Below are 22,126 nucleotides of genomic sequence, written 5' to 3' on the forward strand. Positions count from 1 at the left end.
TATAAAAATTATCTAATAATAATAATAATAATAATAATAATAGCAGTTTAAATTTATCAGTTTTTCGTCATTTAGAATTATCATTATTTATTGACCTGGAAGATGAAACATACTTCTTTTCTATCTTAATTTTTAACATAAAAGTGTTTTATTTGGTGCAGTTAACGTTACAACTTTTATTACTGATAATAATTTGTTATTGCTATAATGCTTAATTGTAAAATAAAGTATTATTTAAAAATGATGTAGCTAGTGCAATTCAATTCAGAACTCAGTAATTTATTTTTACATGGAATTTTTTTTACATTATGTTGTTCTGTAATCAATCATGTAGTAGTTATGATTATAACGTTTTAAATTAGCCTGTCGATTCATCAGAATAATATAATGTTAATATGAGAATTTATTCAGTCTCCCAAAATTACATTAAGTCAGGTTATAATGGTATATAAAAGAAATAAAATAAAATAATTTAGTTATAGTGGATAAATGTTCATGATTGAAAACAAAAAAAAAGTGAACTTCATTTTGTTTTACCATCCTTTAAAATAATTTCATTGAAATATATATTTATAATAATAAATATATATATATATATATATATATATATATATAAGTCTTTTGTTCAGATATACTGCCTATCTCTCTCAGTTTAATGTTCTGTATTCTTGTAGTCTAGTTTCATACTTAAACAATGATTTCAGTTCACTGTAGTTTTCTTCTCCTTTCTAGTTATCTTTTCAGTAGGTTTTGAGTAATTACATTAATTTAGCATTTTAGTAGTTATGCTAAATTAAGCTTTAATTTATTAAAACTAAAGCTTTTTTTTACATTAATTTTGTTGTCTGTTATTTTTAGGTGACCGAGACCGATGTGATAGAAGTATATCAGAGATTACTGTGGTCGCCACAGAATGCAGTTATTACAAAACAATATGCGTTAACATCACTAACAAAATTAAGTACACGTTTCCAATCAGAAACAAAGTAAGTTTTTTGCATTCAATTTCATTAAGAATAGATTTTTATCAAAATTATTTTGCTCAATTGTTATTTATCATCTTTTTTTGTTCAAAAGTTTTTTTTTTATATATTAAACACACTATACATATATGCAGTTTTTAATAGTTTAATCATTGTTATAAAAAAAAACACTGCTTTTGTACAAAAAATTAACAAAAAGTTAAAGATTTAGATTGAGATCTAAGGATCAAGGTCCTTGGTAAATCCTCTTCAATTGATGTTGTATTGATGATTCATTTATTGATATCAGTAATCTATTTAATGCATTGGTAATGTCATTAAATTATATATAAAATTAATGTAATAGATGCTGGATGTCCAACAAAGAAATGTAAATAATTTCAGGATATGTTCACGGGTGAAAATTAAAACAAAAATTTGTATAAACATAGTTTCTGAACACGTCTTTTTTGGATTTTTTTTACAGCTTCTGACAGATTTACTTTATTTCTGTTCCAGAATTAACTGAAGCTTTTCAGAAAATCTTGGCACACAAATTAGGGGAGAAAATTAGCAGTTTTTACACTAATACCCAAAAAGGAGTGTAATGTATTTAGGGTGTATTTATGTATGTATGTATGTATGCTTGTTTGTTCCACTGTAGCAGCCAACAGTTGAACCGATTTAGATGTATGACCCTGCATTGGAATCCTTAATACCAGAAGGGCCATAGGTTTTATAGATATGTATTAGTTTAAATAAATTTTTAAAATCTGAAAAAAATTACAATACTGTATACAAAATTGTCACCGGCATGCCCCCTTTAATTATCCTATATTAAAGAGCAATGTATTTTTTTTTGGCAGTCATGTTTTTTAATATTTACCTCTTTTTATATATGATCTTTACTGGGAAAATATTTAAAAAAATTTTTCATTTCAAAAAATTTCTATAATGAACAGATTAGACAACTTACTTCATAAAAAAAAAAGTGGAATTTCATTGTGAAATAACACAAGTGGTTATAGTGATATATAATAATCTTTTAAAATTAATATAAGACCTTTTTGTTAGTTTTTTGACACAAGAACATTGAATTTATCTCTTTAAATTTTGTTTACGAGAGGAGGTATGTTTGAGATTCTATTACAGTTTTTGCTACCTTCTTTAACCTAAAGATCAATTTTGTCAGGTGTATTCTAGTTACTAACCATACCAATATGTGACAATGAGGTAAACTATTCAACACTTAGTGCATAGCAGTTGATTGAACCAAATATTTATTTTTTGTTAATAAGATCTGAGTCTTTTCATTTTCAAATGGATAACTCTGGATGTAATATCATGTCTATCAGTAGATTTTTGACTGGTGAATAGTTCGTTTTTATTTTTGGCCATTCAGGATTGCACATAAATCTGGACACCCATGTTTACGCATGTGTCATAGCATCTTGAGATTTCTAATGCATATACTGTGGTGAACCAGTGAAAAATGAGGGAAGTATGACACTTTAACCCATGTTGTTAGCATTAATATTGGTGTCTTGTTGCACAGTATCTCGAAGATGAATGTAATCATCAGCACATAATTTTTTTTTGTTATTACAAATAAAGTCTAATCTTTTAGTGATCATTTTGGCCATCATGTGAACACAATGTTGATTAAATAAGTTTATGTAATAATGTAAAAAATTGCCAATGTTATCTTGAACCATAAGTCAGTAAGCATAAAATTGCATGCAGGAAACTGTTCTATTATGTTCATTGTTATTTAGTGGAATTGTAAAGTAATAACCATCTTTACTCTTCAAAAACCTAAGGGAATGTAAAGGATCATAAAAGTGTTGAAGCTCAGACACACATTGCATTTGACCATCAAGACAACATAAGATTTTATTTCTAGATCCTTTATCTTCATCGACAAGTAAAATGGCAACTTCATTAGTAGCTGGAGCATTATAGTGACCCCTATGCTGATTAACAAGTGCACGATCAGCATGAATTATTAATTAAAAATCTTCCGCATTACCCAAAGGTGTGTTATCAATATTGCATTTAAACTTTCTGATCAAATAATTATGTTCTAGCAAAACTTGCTGGAGTGCTGTTATTAGTTGCTTCTTCAAGTTTGGAACAATATTAATACAAAGAGAAGTTTTATCAGCGTCAGAAAGGAAGTCAATTTGTAAAAACTGGTGATCTTACACCAGGTGCTGGCAATAAACTTCCTATGCTATGGTAAACTTGATCTTGAATTTTAATCGTAGGCATAAAATTCCCTTCTACAATTTGAATAGCACCGAAAGAAGTCATCTGAAATAAAGTGTGTTGAATTCTTCAACATTATTGAGAAAATATTTTGACAAAGGATGAGATGGTGAAACTAAACTGCCGATTGGTTCTGGTAGCTCATTAAGTGCAAGAAATTAAACTTTTTCACCAGAACAACATGTGCCAGGTGCTTCATCTTTCCATATTTTTTTTGCAAAACAGTAATTGGATATTCTAATTATTGCACCAATTTGTAAATCTTTACTATTAATATTATACAGATGAGGATCATATTCAAAAGCAGATCTGGATTTGAAGTGGCTTTCCTATATTTTATAGCATCATAAAAATAGGGCCTTGCATCTGTAGATTTTCTACCAATATGATTTTAGAAAAAGAATCAACAAATACCGCCAAAATAGATAAATAAATCACTATAAAAAAGGATGTTGCACAGGGTTTGTTTGTTGTGTGTACTCACATTTTTATTTTAGCTGCTATTACTGCAGAGCAGACCAATGGTGTGGTGCTGGGTAGCTGCACACGACTCTCTCCTGTTTGCAGTCCATTGTCAATTAATTTACGGATTATTTAATATAATTTCTATGTGCAAATTACTTTAATTTGCATTTTTATTTACTTATTATTTAAGTTTATAAATTTGAATAATCAAATATTTATTGCCTATCACAGAACCAATATATCTATATATCTGAGAAAATGAATACAACTGCATTAACCTAAATACTGTATGTATATCAAAGAAATGAATTAAAATTGTTTGATATTCATAATTAACAATTATCGGCAGCATACGCTCTAGTGATTTAGTGACCAAATTTAGTTGTATGAAGAGCAACGTGTCCACCGCCTAGTGAAGAGCCAACATACTATGTATGGACACAGTGAAGCATTTATCTTTTTTAACGTTGTTTTTTCAAAATTAAATATATCTATAAACCTTCTTAGTTATGTCAAGAAACATCGGTAAAAATTTGGTTGCAATTGATCAGATAGTCTTTTGTTCCCAAACAAAAAAAAAATTCCCTTCCTCTTTATATAATGGTATAGATTAACTGCATTTCTTACAAAATTTGCCTTGTCAGTAAATTAAAATAGAATTATTTTTATGACATAGTTATCTAGAAGCCCATGATAGAAATTTAACTGCAGCACAAAATCTCCAGGTAGAAAATTTTGTATCTTCAGTTAGTGAAAAAGATCTTCTTTATGAAATTTTACTATTTGAGAAATCTTAACAGAATATAAAAACAAAAGCAGGATTTTGGGATGTGGAATCCTTCTGTTAGGAAAGATTTCTTAATATAGTTTCTATGTTGTTTACCTTTTTCAGCTTCATTCTTTTATCACATGCTGATGCATTTTGGAACCACTCCATTGTCAAAACTTATTTTACTGGTACTTTTAAATTTCTGTTAATCTTTATTTAGAGTTTAGACAACACCCCTCCCTATATATTTGATGTTGTATGCCTTATCTGGTTTTCTTCTTGTTTATTTATTATTAACAGTTATACTTATATTTTCATTTTATTTATCTCTATCCTACTTTCAATAAATTGAGGTTCTTGAAAAAGACCCGCTTGATTGTTGATCTGTTCATTTATGATCGTTTTATTGATACTTTTTAATTTAAAGATTTCTAGATTTTCTAAAATGTTCATTCTTCCTGTAACACATTTGTTAATTAATTTCATTGATTCTTCCATTTTCATTGGGGTGTGCCCTTTTATTAAACTGGTTGCATAATTGGAATCTTGTTTTTGATTTTTTTAAATCTCATGTGTTTGTTATATCTTAATTTTAATTTTCTTCCTGTTTGTCCAGTGTATGTTGCATTGCATTTACATTTTATTTTGCATATAACATTACTGTTGTATATATCTTTTTCTTCTATGTTTCTATTAAAAATCTTTTTAGTGTATTTGTATTTATAGCAATTTTTAGATTATATTGACTAAAAAATTGTTTAATTGGGTAAATTTCTTTCCTAGTAAATGTTAATTTACACTATTTAAAAGTTTTTTTTCATTTGTTGTTTTAATTTCATTTAATTTATCTCTATTTTTATTAATTTTTCTGATGATTTCTTTTCTATATGCCGGTTTCTTTAATAGTAATTTATGTACTCTATCGTGTATATCTAAAATCCACTAATTTATGCTCCATTGGGTAATTATCACCATTGTATTGAATATATACATCTCTAGCTATATATTCTTCAGACAATAAAGAATCTTCTGAATTATATTTATTTTGGTTTATTTTGCAGTAAAATCAGAGAGTTAATTGAAGCATTTGGTAGTCATGTGAATATGGAGCTACAGCAAAGAGGTGTTGAATATACACAATTGTTTGGCAAATATAATCATTTACGCAGTGGATTACTAGAGAGAATGCCACCGATGGAATCATCTGTAAAATCTCCAGCCCAGCCAGAAACAAATGGCGATATTTGTCCTGGTGATTCATCACCTGAGGATAATTTATTAATGGGTGGAGTCGTTGGGGGAGGAACGACTCAGTCTGTTGAACCAACACAGGATTCAGTGAGTAATTAGTAGTGAATGTGTTTTTGTGTTCTGTTATTTTCTTTCAGATCCTTTAATTCTATGATAAGGATATAGATTTTTTTTAATCTAATAAAATAAACCTTAAGTACTATGAAATTAGGATAAAAGTACTTTCATAATTTTTTACCTATAAAATAAGATTTAAGAAGCTAGCTTTAACCAGTTCGGAAAACATCCAGAAATATTAAGTTTATGCTAGTAAAAAGGTAAAAGATCAGAAAAATTAGAAATATATAAAAATTTCCAAATGATTCCCGTTATATAACAGGTGTTAGTTGTTATAAACTAGAGAATTATAAATAAAACTTTGAAATAGCATTAGCTTACTTTCCTCTCTTCCGTGACATGACTATTTATAAATATTATACTTTTTTTACTGATAATTTTTATCCCTGGATTTTTAATTTTTGTTTAATGAATAATGCCATGTGCAATGGTTTTTGAATTACTGTTTACTATCTCTTTTACTTTGTTGTGAATACCATTTGTTGCTAAACAAGTAGGATTGGAAACAACTATATAACAATTCTAATCATCAGAAAAAATGCTTTCCAAGAGGTTTTTTTTTACAACTCCCATTTACGTTAAGCATTAGTCTTATCATTTGAATCATTTCCTGTGTTAATGTTTCCAATTATTTTCTACATCTTTTCATATCAAAGTTCTGGTTATTATTATTGTATGCTTTCTTATTGTCCAGTAACATTATTGTTAAATTCTGGTGCTATCACTACCTTTCTTAATAAAGAAAAAAAAACAGTGTATCACAGAATGAAATGCTAACTATTATTTTTCAAATCTAAAGGCTCTATTACCTTTCTTATTCTGCTCTCAAGAGCTCTAAAGAACTTTGCTGTATGTACTATTGATATGATTTACTATTTATTTATTTACTATTCATAATTGTTACGTTTCTCCTGTCACACTTAACTATGTTCTAATAATTTCATCAGATTCATTCCTGTGAAAATTTAGTATCTACTAGTGATTCTAAAATTTAATATATCTTTTTTTAAGTTTTAAATTTGTAGAGTGATTCATATATAAATTTTTCATTAAAATTGCTGCTTTAGAAGCTACAGAAAATTATTAAACTAAACATTTGAGGTGAATTCATTTAAAATTATGTTTGTTATGGGGTAGGGCTGAGAGAGATACAGAGTTTGAATTTTAATTGCATAAATTTCACATGTTTTTATTTTTCACTAGTGTAAATTTGGGACAAGGAATTCCTTTGATGAAACCATTTGTAATCATTTTCTTGTAATGTTTAAATTTAGTTTAAGAGTTTTGCCTTATATTTTAAGTAAATGCTAGTTAATTTGAGATAATGCAGAATATTTTAAAAGTAGATAAAAGTACAGTTCTTTTGATATGATTTATACTTAATGTTTATTTTTTTCCAGAATGCATTATTAGTACTCCTTGGAGGTGATTCCGGTGATAATGATGTCATTAAACCTCCGGTGGAAATTACAAAACCTTCTACAACTGATAATCAAGATTTACTAGACCTTTTAGGTATCCATTCATTTTTTATTTATGAATTTTATTCTATTTACAATTATTTTTATGTAACCCTACATGTGTCAGTTATAAAATTCCATATGTGTGGTTCTCCTATATATCTCTTTTTTAAATATGGTAACATATAAGATTTCCACTGTTGAGTTGGAACATTGAATATAATGCATTATTTCACAACAGAAATTAGTGCATTAAATACTTGCTTTATACTACCTGCGCCAGTGTTGCTTTCTCTAAACGTAATTATATATTCACCATACAACCTGTCTTTGAGATAAACAGAGCAAAGGTATCATTTCACTAAAAAAATAACGAAAAATAGTAAGAATTAAATTATTAAATGTAAACATGAACTAAAACACTTAAGGCAACATAAATTTTTAAGAACAACTTTTAAGACACATGTAAACAGAATGAGTAAGTGAGCAGAATTTATATAGGAAACACAATTTATTAAATTTCAATTAGTTTTATGTATAAATAAAGATCATAAAAGAGAGAAGAGAACTTTCAAAAGCAAATTTACAAAAAAAAATGTGTAAAATTAGATGGCATTTCGATAGTTGAATAACGATCATCATCATCAGTAGATACAGAGAAATTATTAAATATAAAACACAAGGCTTAAAATAAATTAGAAAATTTAAAAGAAACATTGGTAACAATAAACAAATAACCAATATTTACGTGATGCTACAAAGAATTAAATGGTAAAATTAAAAACACCTTTCATAGAATATTTAAAATATTTATTATGTCTAAATTTAATTTTACATACAGTAGATATTTTTATGAACCTGCCGGGTTGGTGTGGTGGTTTGAATACTAGATCATGGATACCAGTGTTCTTTGGTGATAGTGTTTCAATTAACCACACATCTCAGGAATGGTCAACCTGAGACTGTAATAAGACTGCACTTCATTTATATTCATATATATCATCCTGATTTATTCTCTGAAGTAATACCTTTTGGTGGTTCTGGAGGCTAAACAGAAAAGAAAGATATTTTTATGAGGTTGAAGGTTCAAGTTTTCCAATTTTCTTATGTAAATTTTCATCTTATTCTATTCTAACAAGGAAGAAAGGATTAATAAGGCGTAATCTTATTAATCCATGGCCGGTCTGGCTAAGAAGAGTGTAGGCAGTGTAGATTATTTTTAAGTTAACTTTCTACTTTAAAGGTGGGACTGCTTAAAACAATACTGAATAAATTTTTGATCAATAGTTGTTTTTATTTATTTATTATTCTATAAACATAAGTAGACATGCTCATAGTTTGTTTATGAGTATTTTTAATTATTTATTTTGTTTTATTACTTCTTTATACTTTGTTAATAATTTTTATCTTAATACTTATTGATATTAATTTATCTATTGCTGTGATGACTGTTTATTGAAATGCATATCTAGTTTCAGATCATCTTTTTTTTCCTAACAACACACTTAACCATAGTGGTACATTATATTGCAAAAATTGTACTGTAAGTGTTTTACAGGGTTATTGGGATACCCTCAATATGTTAATTTCCAGCCAGGTTTTTCCTTTTAACAGCTTAATAATAATTTTTACACTTTATTTTGTGCATAAAAAATTTTTTTCACTCAACTGGTTTTTTCCAGCTGGTTGAAGCTGTACTGCTTGGTCTGCATAACAAAGTGGAATTGATTGAATAAGTACAGCATTCTTTTCCGGAATTTTTCCTTTTGGATATGTTCGGTGTGCTGCCTGTTACTTTCTGTTACAATCTCAACAATATTCAATTTCCTTTTGGCTGCCACCATAAGCATCTTTTAGTGTTGTATTTCCTTTTTTATTAGGCTCTGTAGATGCTTATGCTCTTATTTTTCAGTTATCTCTTAAACCATACTTATTCATAGTGTTTTTTAGGATAAGAAATTTAATTACTTCAAGCATAACTTGGAAAAAGTAATCGATCATGGGTATTAGAGAAGAAAAATTCAGTATGTGTTCAAATTTTAAAGGTTAGTAATAAATAAATTAGTGGATAAATAAATTGCTGTAGGTGAACTGATGTGAGGTGGTGAAGTTCACTGTCAAAAAATCATAACACAATTTGTACTGTCCAACTGTTGAAAAGTCAAGTATAACAATTTTTAAAATTTAGTAAATCAAATAAATTGTACTATAAAAATTACTAATTATTATTTATTAATGAAAATTCTTTTTGTTTCTTATAGGTGGTCTAGATAGTGGAATGGAAAAGAATTCCATTCCACAACCAATATCTAACTCCGTCCCTGTTCAAAATAATAATAATAATATTCTCTTAAGCACCTATAATGGTACACCGAATTATCTTATAGATGATTTAAGCAGCAATATTACTCCATCAAAACCAATAGGTAAGTATTTATTTACTTTTTTTAATTTTACTTTTAAACTTTAGGTTTTTTTAATTTGAAGTTATTTCTTCTGATTGGTCAGTAATAATTATTAGTCACTTGTTTTTAGGATAGGGTAGAACTGTTTTTTCAAGCAACATGAAATGAAGAATACTAAATAAATTGGGTCGTGATTGGATGTAGCCTATTTCTATACTATTCTATTTTATTCATAGGAATTGTGAAAGAAGGAAAGTATTTTACAAGGATGTTGTTATAACTTTATTTTTGGTACTCTAAATCACAGGGACAAGTTAAATTTTTGTAAGGTGGGTGTCGCTTTCTGTACAAAAATGTAGGATTGGTTGTTATGATAATGACATTATGACTATGACCAGTAGAAAACAAACATTCAGGAAACTTTAGAAAGATACAATTTAAGAATATACTGGACCGAGTATGGTGTCCCTCTCCTACAAAAAACACAAAAAAATCTGTTCCAGAAGTTGTAAACAAATTCAAGTAAAACTGCTTACATTAAAATAATAAAACTTTTCCGAGAAACAATGCTATCAGCAACTATTTTGGTATAAATCACTAAATGTCAACATTCATTGTAAGGGCATCTATACCTGTGTATCTTAATGTTTGAGATCCTTGGAATCTCTTTTAAACGTACATTTCACGTTTAAACATAACGTTTATGTTTACAGTACATAATCCCTGTGAACCGAGTGATTTGAATTCATTAGGTTGCTCCCTCTATGAATCATGAGACCTTGCCAATGGTGAGAGAGCTTGAGTGCTCAGTGATACAGATTAGTTGGACTGAAGGTGCAACCACATCAGAGATGTATCTGTTGAGAACCAATCTAAAGAGTGATTCCTGAAAGAGGGCAGCAGCTCTTTCAGTAGTTGTTTTGCAGTGGTTTTGTAATGAAGATAGGGAAGAGAGTAGAGTATTTCAAGAAGCTTAGCGATAGAATTATTGTAGTAAGGATAAAATCAAAACTTAAGCCGACAACGATTGTTAACGTCTATATGCCTATAAGTGCCCATGATGATGATGATGAGGTAGTGTGCGTAGACAAAGAAATTGATGAAGCAATTAAACATATAAAATGTGGATGAAATTGTAATAATAGTTGGAGATTGGAATGCAAGCATCGGAAAGAGGAAGGAAGGAAATAATAAAGAAAAGTGTTCAGAGGTGAAGAGAGAGAAATGATCATTGATAAAATATACAGAGCATACAGGAAAGTTAAGAAGAATTTTGTGGTATGTAAACTAATATCTAATAATGTGTTAAATAGAGATTGTATACCAATTTATAATAGGAAAGAAAAGGTCGATAGGTGGGTGGAATATATAGAAGAGTTATACGGAGGAAATGAATTCAAAACTGGTGTTATAGAGGAAGTTGAAGAGGATGAAAAAGGAGATACAATACTGAGATCTGAGATTAATAGAACATTAACGGCAGAAAGGCTCCTGGGATAAACGGGATACTTGCAGAATTACTGTGCAATGCAGGTGAGGAAGTGATAGATAGATTATACAAACTGGTGTGTAATATTTATGAAAAAGGAGAAGTTCCATCAGACTTCGAAAACAGTATTATTGTCATGATACAAAAGAAAGCAGGAGCAGATAAACATGAAGAATTCAGAACAATTAGCTTAACTACTTGTGCATCAAAAATATTTACTAGAATTCTGTACAGAAGAATTGAGAGGAGAGTGGAAGCATTGTTAGGAGAAGACCAATTTGGTTTCAGGAATAGTATAGGGACATGAGGAAGCAATTTTAGCACTCAGATTAATAGTAGAAGGAAGATTAAAAAAACAAACCAACATACATATTATTTATAAACTTAGAAAATGCATTTGATAACGTTGATTGGAATAAAATGTTCAGCACTTTAAAAAATTTAGGGTTCAATTATAGAGATAGAAGAACATATGCTAACATATACAGGAACCAAACTGCAACAATAATAATTGATGAGCATAAGAAAGAAGCCATAATAAAAAACAAAGTCCAACAAGGATGTTCCTTATCTTCATTACTTTTTAATCTTTACATAGAACTAGCAGTAAATGATATTAAAGAACAATTTAGATCTGGAGTAACAGTGCAAGGTGAAAAGATAAAGATGCTATGATTTGCTGATGAATAGTAATTCTAGCTGAGAGTAAAAAAGATTTAGAAGAAACAATGAATGGCATAGATGAAGTCCTACGCAAGAACTACCTCATTAAAATAAACAAGAACAGAACGAAAGTAATGAAATATAGTAGAAATAATGTAGATGGACCACTAAATATAAAAATAGGTAGAAGAGTTCTGTTATTTGGAAAGTAGAATTACCAAAGATGGACAAAGTAGGAGCGATACAAAATGCCAAATAGCACAGGCGAAATGAACTTTTAGTCAGAAATATAATTTACTTACATCAAAAATTAATTTTAATTTTTGGAAAACATTTTTGAAAGAATATGTTTGGAGCATAGCTTTATATGTAATTGAAACTTGGACGACTGGAGTACCTGAGAAGAAAAGATTAGAAGCTTTTGAAATGTGTGAAAATGCTATAGGAGAATGTTAAAAATCAGATGGATGGATAAAGTGACAAATGAAGAGGTGTTGTAGCAAATTGATGAAGAAAGAAGCATTTGGAAAAATATAGTTAGAAGAAGAGACAGACTTATAGGCCACATATTAAGGCATCCTGGAATATTCGCTTTGATATTTAGAAGTTTTTTTATGTGTCTACATGTGCTTATGAAGGAATATTATTTGATTAGTTACTGCCAACTTAATTTTTTCTAGAATTCTGAAAACAATATTAACTGCAGTGAAGTAAAGGTATTTACTTTGATTTATAAATGAAAGTCGGCACTCTGTTAGATGAAATATTTAATATTAACTTGTACATGTTTTTTTTTTTTTCAGAAATGACAGCGTTTAATAAAAATGGATTACGGATAAGTTTTGAAGTTGAAAGATTAGCCGATTCACCAACAACAACAGTTGTTAATGTAATAGCAAATAATGATTCACCTACACCCTTTACTGAGTTCCTCTTTCAAGCTGCTGTGCCTAGAGTAAGTTTTTATATTATATCATTATGTTTAATATTTATGTATTTTTTCTATTTCCTTAAATAAGAAATATTTTATTATAGTCTGATGAATTTTATTTTAGTAGTCGTAAGATTTCAATGTAGGTCCTTTATCAAAATTTATAAAGCAGAGAAGATATTAGAAGGAGAAGGTAATGTATGTTAAAGATAATTATTTAGTGATTACTTTATTTAACAGACTACTTCGTAAATCTTTTTATATATATTTATCTTAAATCTTTTTATATATATATATATATATATATATATATATATACATGTAAACAGAACCGACTGCATGATTTATGAAGGTCAGCAGATGCCAAGCTTCTTTGGTGGTTAAATTATTCCATTCATTGCTTAGAAATCCAATAGAAACTTGACATGTGGTTTTCAAGAACTGATGTGTATGAAATTAATTTACTCCATAATAGTCAGGTTAGTGTGCATAAATTGCATTTAAATGTATAAATCAACATGACATTTTGATGTTCTGTAGGGTTAAAACTTCTGAATAAAGCTTAGAAGTAAATATGTAGATTTATTCAAGTAGTTCATAAACATTTAACCCACCTGGTTGATCTACTGGTGAACTTATCATCGCCAATCAGCTGATTTCAAAGTCAAGAGTTCTGAGGTTCAAATCTTAGTAAAGGCAGTTACTTTTATATGGATATGAATACTAGGTCGTGGATATCTGTGTTCTTTGGTATGTGCAGTTAATTGCACATCTCAGGAATAGTCGATATGAGACTGCACACTTCATTTACATTCATACATATCAACCTCATTCATCCTCTTCAGTAATACCTTATGGTGGTTTTGGAGGCTAAACAGAAAAAGAGAGTTCATATGTGTTTACTTTTCATAGATTCAAACATAACCTAAATATCCTTCGTCAGTTTATTACTGCATTCAAATTTACCACACCAGAAGGTTGTAAACCTTGTTGGAATTAAGTCGATAGCTATTTAATTCACAAAAAAAGTGTATGGGGGCTGTAGAATATTTGAAAAAGTCATTAAAACTTTTACTAAGATTTAATAGATTTGAATGCATTTGTTAAGTAAGCTGCTCTCTTACTCACAAACCTAACATTTTTAAACACCAAGTTTTGAATTCTCTTTAAAATGTGTTGAATCAAAAATAAAGACCCGACATATTATATGTTGTGATATTAATATCACAACATTTAGAGTTTTTCTTTTTGTTCTGATCACTACAAATCACGTTTACATAGTTTTGACTTCTTTTTCATTTCCCAAAAGGTCTTCTTCATTCTTTTGCTCTGTTGTTGCCTTTCTTCCATCCATCTATTCTGGTTTATACCCTTCTTTTCTTTCTCTGGAAACTTAGATTGTCGAATCACGTTTCTAAATTTATATCTGTCTTTACACAAATCCTTAGAAATGTTTAATGTTTTTACATATATTTCTATTTCTTTAAACTGGTTGGTCTTTGTGGCTCTGTTTATATAGAAATTAAATATTTGTTTTGTCAATTTTTGGTTGTTCATTTTGCAAAATGTCCATAAAACTGTAATCTTCTTTTCCGGATTAAGTCCCCTATTTTTTCTGTATGTTTTTAAATCTCTTTTTCACTTTTCAATTTGTAAATTCCACATTCATATTTTGGTCCATACATTTTTTAAAAATCATTTTTGCTATTTCTTGTTCTGAAGAAAAATTTCAGACGTTGCGCCCCGTACAGTGGTTCTGGTAGGACTACAGTTTTATAGTGCCTCAGTTATGAGTTATATGACAGGGATTTTTTATTGTAACTGTTCTTCATGAGATGATAGGCAGTTTCCATTTTTCATACTCTATTCATCCCTTTTTTCGATTATATTCAGTGTTATTTCTCCCAAATATTTAAATTTTTGAACTCTACTTATTTCCTTGACAGAAATTTGAAGGGTTTGAGCTCTGTTCTCTTTGTCATTGGAAAACCAGTTAGTTTTTTTTATAACAAATTTGAAAACCAATTTTGCTTGCACATTCACTTAGTTTTTGATTTGAGCCTCATGTATATGTCTTGCAAAAATTACAATATAGTCTGCAAAAGCCAGAATGTTTATATTTATGAATTTAGTTTTAGTGCCCATTTTTATGTTTTCGTGTGTGTTTAACTTTAAGTTCTTTTTCCCATTCTCGTATAACTTTTTCAAGGGCACGAATAGGAGACAGTCCATCTCCTTGCCCTTACATCAGTTAATTTTGAATGGTTCTGAAAGTTTTCTTAAGAATTTCACTTTTGATTTTGTGTTTATTAATGTTTCTTTTACAATGCTTATTGGCTTGGGGTCCACCTTAAATTCAAGGATTTCAAGTAGAGATTCCCTGTGAATGGAGTCATAGGCTTGCTTAACATTTTAAAAAATTGTAACTAATTTTGGAGTTTTAATTTTTTGCTGTAGTAAAATTTTTTTTAGGTTAAAGATTTTCTCTGCATAACTTCTTCCATGTCTAAATCCATCTTTATATTCTCTGATTTATTTTTTCTATTGTCAATTGAATTTTACTAATTAATATTTTGGACAAAAGTTTGCATAAGACTGACAACAGTGAAATTCCTCTATAGTTGTTGATGTTTGTTTTATTTCCTTTTTTGTGCAGGCGATGTGTATTAAAGCGTTTTTCCTCTCTTCTGGAATTCTTTCTGTTTCCCAGATTTCTTTAAAGGTTCTTTCCTGTTTTTCACCTTGTTCATTTTTGACATATTTCAGCATTTCTGCAACTACTGTCTTCTCCACATGTTTTATTTTTAGCGATTTGGAGGTTGGAAAATTTGGGAGTTTTGATTATTTTTCTTGAAGTTAAATGTTTCTTTAGGGTGGGACAGTTAGTATGTTTTTGAAATATTTAGCTAATTATATTCAATTTTCTTGATTATTTATTATTAGTTCCCTTTTCTTTCCTAATGTTAGTACAAATTGGGTTAAAGCCTGATAATTTGTATTTAAAAATTTAGTAAAAATTACTCATATTATTTTTAGCAAACTTTTCTTCTAAAATTTTACATTACTGTTTTTCATAATTTCTTTTTTGATTTCTAATGATTTTAGTAGTTTCTTTTTTTTTATTTTATCCAGATTTCAGTGTTTTCTTTTGTAGGGTTAGAATTATCATTTTTCAATATTTTTTCTCCGTTTCAAAGACCATCTTCACAGGCATTATTCCACCAAACTTGTTTTTTCTTTTTAACTTTGGAGAAGGTTTCTTCTGCCAACTGTATAATTTTGTTTTTAAGTTTATTCCAATCTTTATCTTTAAGCCCCGAATTTTTTTTAAAATTTTTCATTTATTTAGCTTTTGGATTTTAAAGCTTTTATATTATTTGGTTTTCTTTTAATTTTGATTTTGGGAAGAAATTTTTCCCCAAAATCCCTCCAATGTAGAGTTTTAATTGTTAACTAAAAAAAAATAAATAAATTAGCATGAGAATAGCTTACATCTCTGCTATAACTGAATAACAAATTTTTTATTCTCAATTTCTGATATGTTTTTAACATCTTTGATTTTTCACTTTTGATTTAATCCCCTATAGCAATTGAAATTTCTTTTTTTTTCTCTTGTCTCCCACAGGAATATATAATCTTTGCTCATACAAGTTTGTCCATTCCCAAGTGTGCATTCTAAAATCAATATTATTTTACTTCAGTTTTCTCCCTGCTCAATTTTATGTAAATTTTTTTTCTTTTTAGTAAACATATTGCACGGTTTGCTGTTATTGATAAAAATCAGGTTATCAAAGTAAGAATAACTACTTTTTTTGTAGATAGTTGTCTACATTCATACAGATTGAGTAATGTATAGACAATGATATGCTCTTTGTTACTCATGCAATTTGTTGATGCATCAAGAAGATTAGTTTATTTTTAAATTTGAAATTCATTTAATGAAACTTCTAGTGTAGATTTTCCTTTGTGATGCATTTTTCTTCTTATTACAAAGTAAAGAAATTTGTTATATTTTCAGACATTCCAGTTGCAAATGTTACCGCCTTCAGGGACTGTAATACCAGCTGGAGGCTACATTACACAAGTTTTGAGAGTGATGAATCCAAATCAGGTAACATTGTAATAATTTATTTTAATCTTTCTTAACATTAGTTTAAAATCTTTTTTCATATTAATTTTATTTTTTATATTATTTAAATATTTTACATTAATGATGATGATAAAATCATTACTACGAGGAGCACTCAAAAAGTTATCTACCTAGCGGTGTTGCAAGTTACGTATTGAGATGTTTGATAATGTAAAACTATATGTAGTTCATAATGTGTGCTATAACTTAATTAAGATTGAATTTCTTTTACAAGTGTTGATGCAGTAGTCCGAAGTTAGTAACCCGGCTATGTCAATGGATTTGCAGAAATTGGTTGCTAATTTTCTCACCGAAGAAGGGAAATAGGAAATGTCTGAAGGACAACCATAGTAGGATGGTAGCTGTGTGTGGTGATAATGCACCTTCACAACACCGATCCAAACAATTTAAATGGGGGTAGGGAATCAATTGAAGATGATCCCTGCATGGAAGACCTGTGGAAGTAACCACACCCTACTTCTGTCAGAAAGTGGACAGATTGGTTATGGAAGACAGGTGTGTTAGGGTTGCAATACCTGTTACAGAATGTGGGGTGTCCAAAGGAGCCATTATAACAATATTTCATGACCATTTACACGTGACAAAAGTCAGTTCCCAATGGGTCCCATGCACCTCACACCACATCAGAAGCAATGTTGTGCAGAGAACTTGCAGCTGTATGAAATAAATCCTATGGATTTTTTTTGATGAAATATGGGTTCATTACTGGGATTCTGAGACCAATCAAGAGTCCATGCAGTAGAAACACAAAGGATCCCCAACACCCAAAAAAGTCAAGACCCAGCCATCGGCTGGGAAGATCATGGCCACAATGTTTTGGGATAGTGAGGCAATTTTATTGATTGAATACATGGAGCACAAGCAGATTATCACTGGTAAATTCTGTGCTGAGTATCTTCAGAAGCTACTGGCAATAAAGGAAAAATGGCGAGGGAAGCTAGCCAGAGCTGTCTTGCTTTTGCACGACATGCTCCAATCAACTCATCACACATTGCAAAGCAAACTTTGAGGGAGTGTGGATTTCAAGAACTTCCTCACCCTCCCAACAGATTGGACCTGATCCCCAGTGGTCTTTTGCTGTTCAGAAACAAGAAAAACCTTCAGGGCAGATGTTTTCATAACGATGATGAATTGAAAGCAACTGTTTGAGGGTATTTTGAGGAGCAAGATAAATTTTTTTTTTTACTCTGGCATAACCTCTGTGCAGGCTAAATGGAGAAAGTGTGTGGAAGTGCAAGAGAGAGATGTAAATTGAAAAGTAAAAATGATACTACCTCTCCACCTCCACTCTTTCTAAGGTAGGTAGATAACTTTTTAGTATATCTGCTGTATACCCATCAGGTTGGTCTAGTGGTTAACGCATCTTCCCAAATCAGCTGATTTGGAAAGTCGAGAGTTACAGCGTTCAAGTCCTAATAAAGCCAGTTATTTTTACACGGATTTGAATACTAGATCGTGGATACCAGTGTTCTTTGGTGGTTGGGTTTCAATTAACCACACATCTCAGGAATGGTCGAACTGAGAATGTACAAGATTACACTTCATTTACACTCATACATATCATCCTCATTCATCCTCTGAAGAATTATCTAAACGGTAGTTACCGGAGGCTAAACAGGAAAAAGAGAATATTTTTCAAAGTAGTAGTCAGCATCCATAATTGACAAGCAGCTATTTGGATTAAGTTAATTTTTTACAGTTATGTCTATTGAAGAACAATAGAACAATTGAAGAACATAAGAAAGAAGCCCTAATAAGAAAGGGAGTCCGACAAGGATGTTCCCTATCGCCGTTACTTTTTAATCTTTACATGGAACTAGCAGTTAATGATGTTAAAGAACAATTTAGATTTGGAGTAACAGTACAAGGTGAAAAGATAAAGATGCTACGATTTGCTGATGATATAGTAATTCTAGCCGAGAGTAAAAAGGATTTAGAAGAAACAATGAACGGCATAGATGAAGTCCTACGCAAAAACTATCGCATGAAAATAAACAAGAACAAAACAAAAGTAATGAAATGTAGTAGAAATAACAAAGATGGACCACTGAATGTGAAAATAGGAGGAGAAAAGATTATGGAGGTAGAAGAATTTTGTTATTTGGGAAGTAAAATTACTAAAGATGGACGAAGCAGGAGCGATATAAAATGCCGAATAGCACAAGCTAAACGAGCCTTCAGTAAGAAATATAATTTGTTTACATCAAAAATGAATTTAAATGTAAGGAAAAGATTTTTGAAAGTGTATGTTTGGAGTGTCGCTTTATATGGAAGTGAAACTTGGACAATCAGAGTATCTGAGAAGAAAAGATTAGAAGCTTTTGAAATGTGGTGCTATAGGAGAATGTTAAAAATCAGATGGGTGGATAAAGTGACAAATGAAGAGGTATTGCGGCAAATAGATGAAGAAAGTAGCATTTGGAAAAATATAGTTAAAAGAAGAGACAGACTTATAGGCCACATACTAAGGCATCCTGGAATAGTCGCTTTAATATTGGAAGAACAGGTAGAAGGGAAAAATTGTGTAGGCAGGCCACGTTTGGAGTATGTAAAACAAATTGTTGGGGATGTAGGATGTAGAGGGTATACTGAAATGAAACGACTAGCACTAGATAGGGAATCTTGGAGAGCTGCATCAAACCAGTCAAATGACTGAAGACAAAAAAAAAAAAAAAATGTCTATTGATGACATCTGGGACCCTCAAGGTATGAGAGGGAGGGATACGGTGGTTTGCCGGCTGCGCGCAAGGCACGCAGCCGGCAAACCACCGTAGAGTAGGGACAGGAAGGGTAGCCTCTCAGCGGGGGGGTGTAGGGTCATCCAGAAGGGAGGGCTACTGCATTTCAATGAAACTGAGATGACCCCGATGGGAAGCTGTGAAGAAGGCAAGACAGCAGGGCAGTCGACTGCCATGACACCCTGACATACCTGTGCATAGCCTAACGGTGGTGGCCACGGATGTTGGGGGTGTTTAACAAGGTAAAAAAAAAAAAGTTATGTCTAATGAATCATTTTGTACATTTTTCTTTTTCCAAAAATTCACAAAAGTAAATTTGAAACTAAATTTTGGAAAAAGTAAAAACAAATAAAACTTTAAAAATTATTTTAAATAAACCTCCAAGTGTTAATTTATGTTTTGAGGATATTGTTGCGTGGTGAGGTATGGTTCTGCGCAGATTGATCAGGATATTGAGAGGTTGTTGACAATTTATAATGTTTGTGTAATTATAGTTGATTGATGTAAAATGTTCAAATTACAACCAGGCAAATTAATAATAATAACAATGGTAATAAATATAATAATAAGTGACGATAATAAAACAATTATTGAACATAAATAATAATATAATAATTACAACCACAATAATAGTTAGGATAATAGTAGTAAACGATTATTACATGACATGAAACATTACATAATCAAAACATTAAGCATGACATAAATACATAATGTAATCAACAAAGATAACAGTCAGAATTATTACACATCATATAGTGATAGTAATGTTAATAATAGTAAGTGATAAATACAGATTACACATAAGAGAGTTTAAAATAAATAATCATTCAGAATTTATTCCAGGCATATAAACAGAAAACTAGTATTCAGACCCATTAACAAAAGAAACTCTAGTTTTAACACTTTTTAACCACTAGTCTTACATTAACAAAACAGTCTTATAAAATTCACTCGCAAATCCCTTTCATTGTCTGTCTTAAACAGTTTATGAATGAAGTCTATTGCAATATTTATTTCACTAATACACTTAAAGATTTACTGTAACTCACCAATAATACTTTCTTGATAACTGAATTACTCGTGGCGTCATCTTAATTGTATCGAACTGGATACTCTCCTCGCTGAACTGATGTCTTGCACACTCATCTCGCAGACTCACACCTGTGACTCTCCATGGTGGACTGTCATCATACATCTTGCTAGACTGCTTCGCAGAACTCTGCTGAATTCACACAACTTGCAGCCTCTCCTCACAGAATTGTCCTTGTGGGACTGACGTCTCCCAGACTGGTTCATGGAACTACACTGAACTCATACAACTTGCAGCCTCTCCTCATTGAACTCCTTGTAGAACTGCCCTTGTGGTACTGACATTGTAATGCCTCACAGACTGGTTCGCTGATTTCTACTGAACTGAACTTTAGCTGGTCTTACTGGGCTATTTATATTGCTAGCCTATTTACCTGTAGGATCAGAACCAAGTTTAAGCGTGAGAGGAGTTGACCGAGGCGTTGTTCCCATAAATTCCAAGCCTGGTCTCCTTTTACCGTACAACAGGTGTCCATTTGTGTGTTAGGGTGCAATATAGCAAAAGACAGTTGTAAAATGGACCTATTCTTTACAAAAAGGGTTCTCCTTTTTGTCCCTTTCTAGATTCTTACAGTCAATTACATTTTCTATTGCTTTTGTAATAATTTGTAAGAATCCGTTATTCAGGCTCACTATACTGGTCCTGTTACAGTATTATTAAATATTATGTGATGTAACATTCAGGGTTCATAACTCATTGCTTGGAGTATTCCTAGACATAATCTTCTCTGAAAAAATTGCTGACATTTATTAGTGTGAAATAATCTATTGTTATTTGAAGTTTTAAAACCTATTTAAATAGTGCAGTTCCTTCATAAAAATTGCACTCAAATTTTGTTAAACATGTTCTCTCTGTAATGATTTACTTTGTCTACATTTGTAAAAAAAAATGTACAAACATTTTTTCTGTTAGACTTACTTAATTTTATTTTTATAAGACAGTCTGAATAATTTTATTATGTCAGTGATTTTGGTGCTGTTCAGAAAAGAAAATTCTATTTTGTTTTTCCCCTTTGATACGTAACTTTTTTTTTAACTTCCTCACTTGAGCTTGATTCTTGTTCAAAGTGATTTTTAAAATTTCTCTTCTAGTTTTCCAAAGTTTCTTATTTGAATGAAAGAATATTTTCTAGTTATATTTTGAGTCTGGATCATGGAAACTGGCAAAAGCCTTTCAAGAGGCTAGAAAGCCCTTATGAAATTTAAAGTCTGACACTTCAATACTAGCTTAGGTAGCAATTAAACTGTTTTATTTTTCTGGCTATAGACTAAAATAGTTTACAAAATGCTTTTCTCATGGTACTTAGCGCCACCCACCTGGGATAAGGTTCTCTACTACCAAATTCATATCTTATTAGATGGGCCC

At 30.3% G+C, this 22,126-nt stretch overlaps 1 protein-coding gene across 5 annotated transcripts in view; it reads left to right on the forward strand.

Annotated features, from left to right (window-relative positions):
• AP-1gamma (adaptor protein complex 1, gamma subunit) overlaps positions 1-22,126 on the forward strand; it is a 158,270-nt gene that overhangs the window by 114,943 nt on the left and 21,201 nt on the right. For all 5 annotated transcript variants that reach the window (XM_075364566.1, XM_075364565.1, XM_075364568.1 and 2 more), the window contains 6 exons: positions 859-986; positions 5,526-5,802; positions 7,233-7,347; positions 9,554-9,718; positions 12,653-12,804; positions 16,799-16,891. In XM_075364566.1, the coding sequence (XP_075220681.1) occupies positions 859-986; positions 5,526-5,802; positions 7,233-7,347; positions 9,554-9,718; positions 12,653-12,804; positions 16,799-16,891 (930 nt within the window). The remainder of the gene's footprint in view (positions 1-858; positions 987-5,525; positions 5,803-7,232; positions 7,348-9,553; positions 9,719-12,652; positions 12,805-16,798; positions 16,892-22,126) is intronic.

Source organism: Lycorma delicatula, chromosome 4 (assembly GCF_047948215.1).
Source record: "Lycorma delicatula isolate Av1 chromosome 4, ASM4794821v1, whole genome shotgun sequence".
NCBI lineage: Eukaryota > Metazoa > Arthropoda > Insecta > Hemiptera > Fulgoridae > Lycorma > Lycorma delicatula.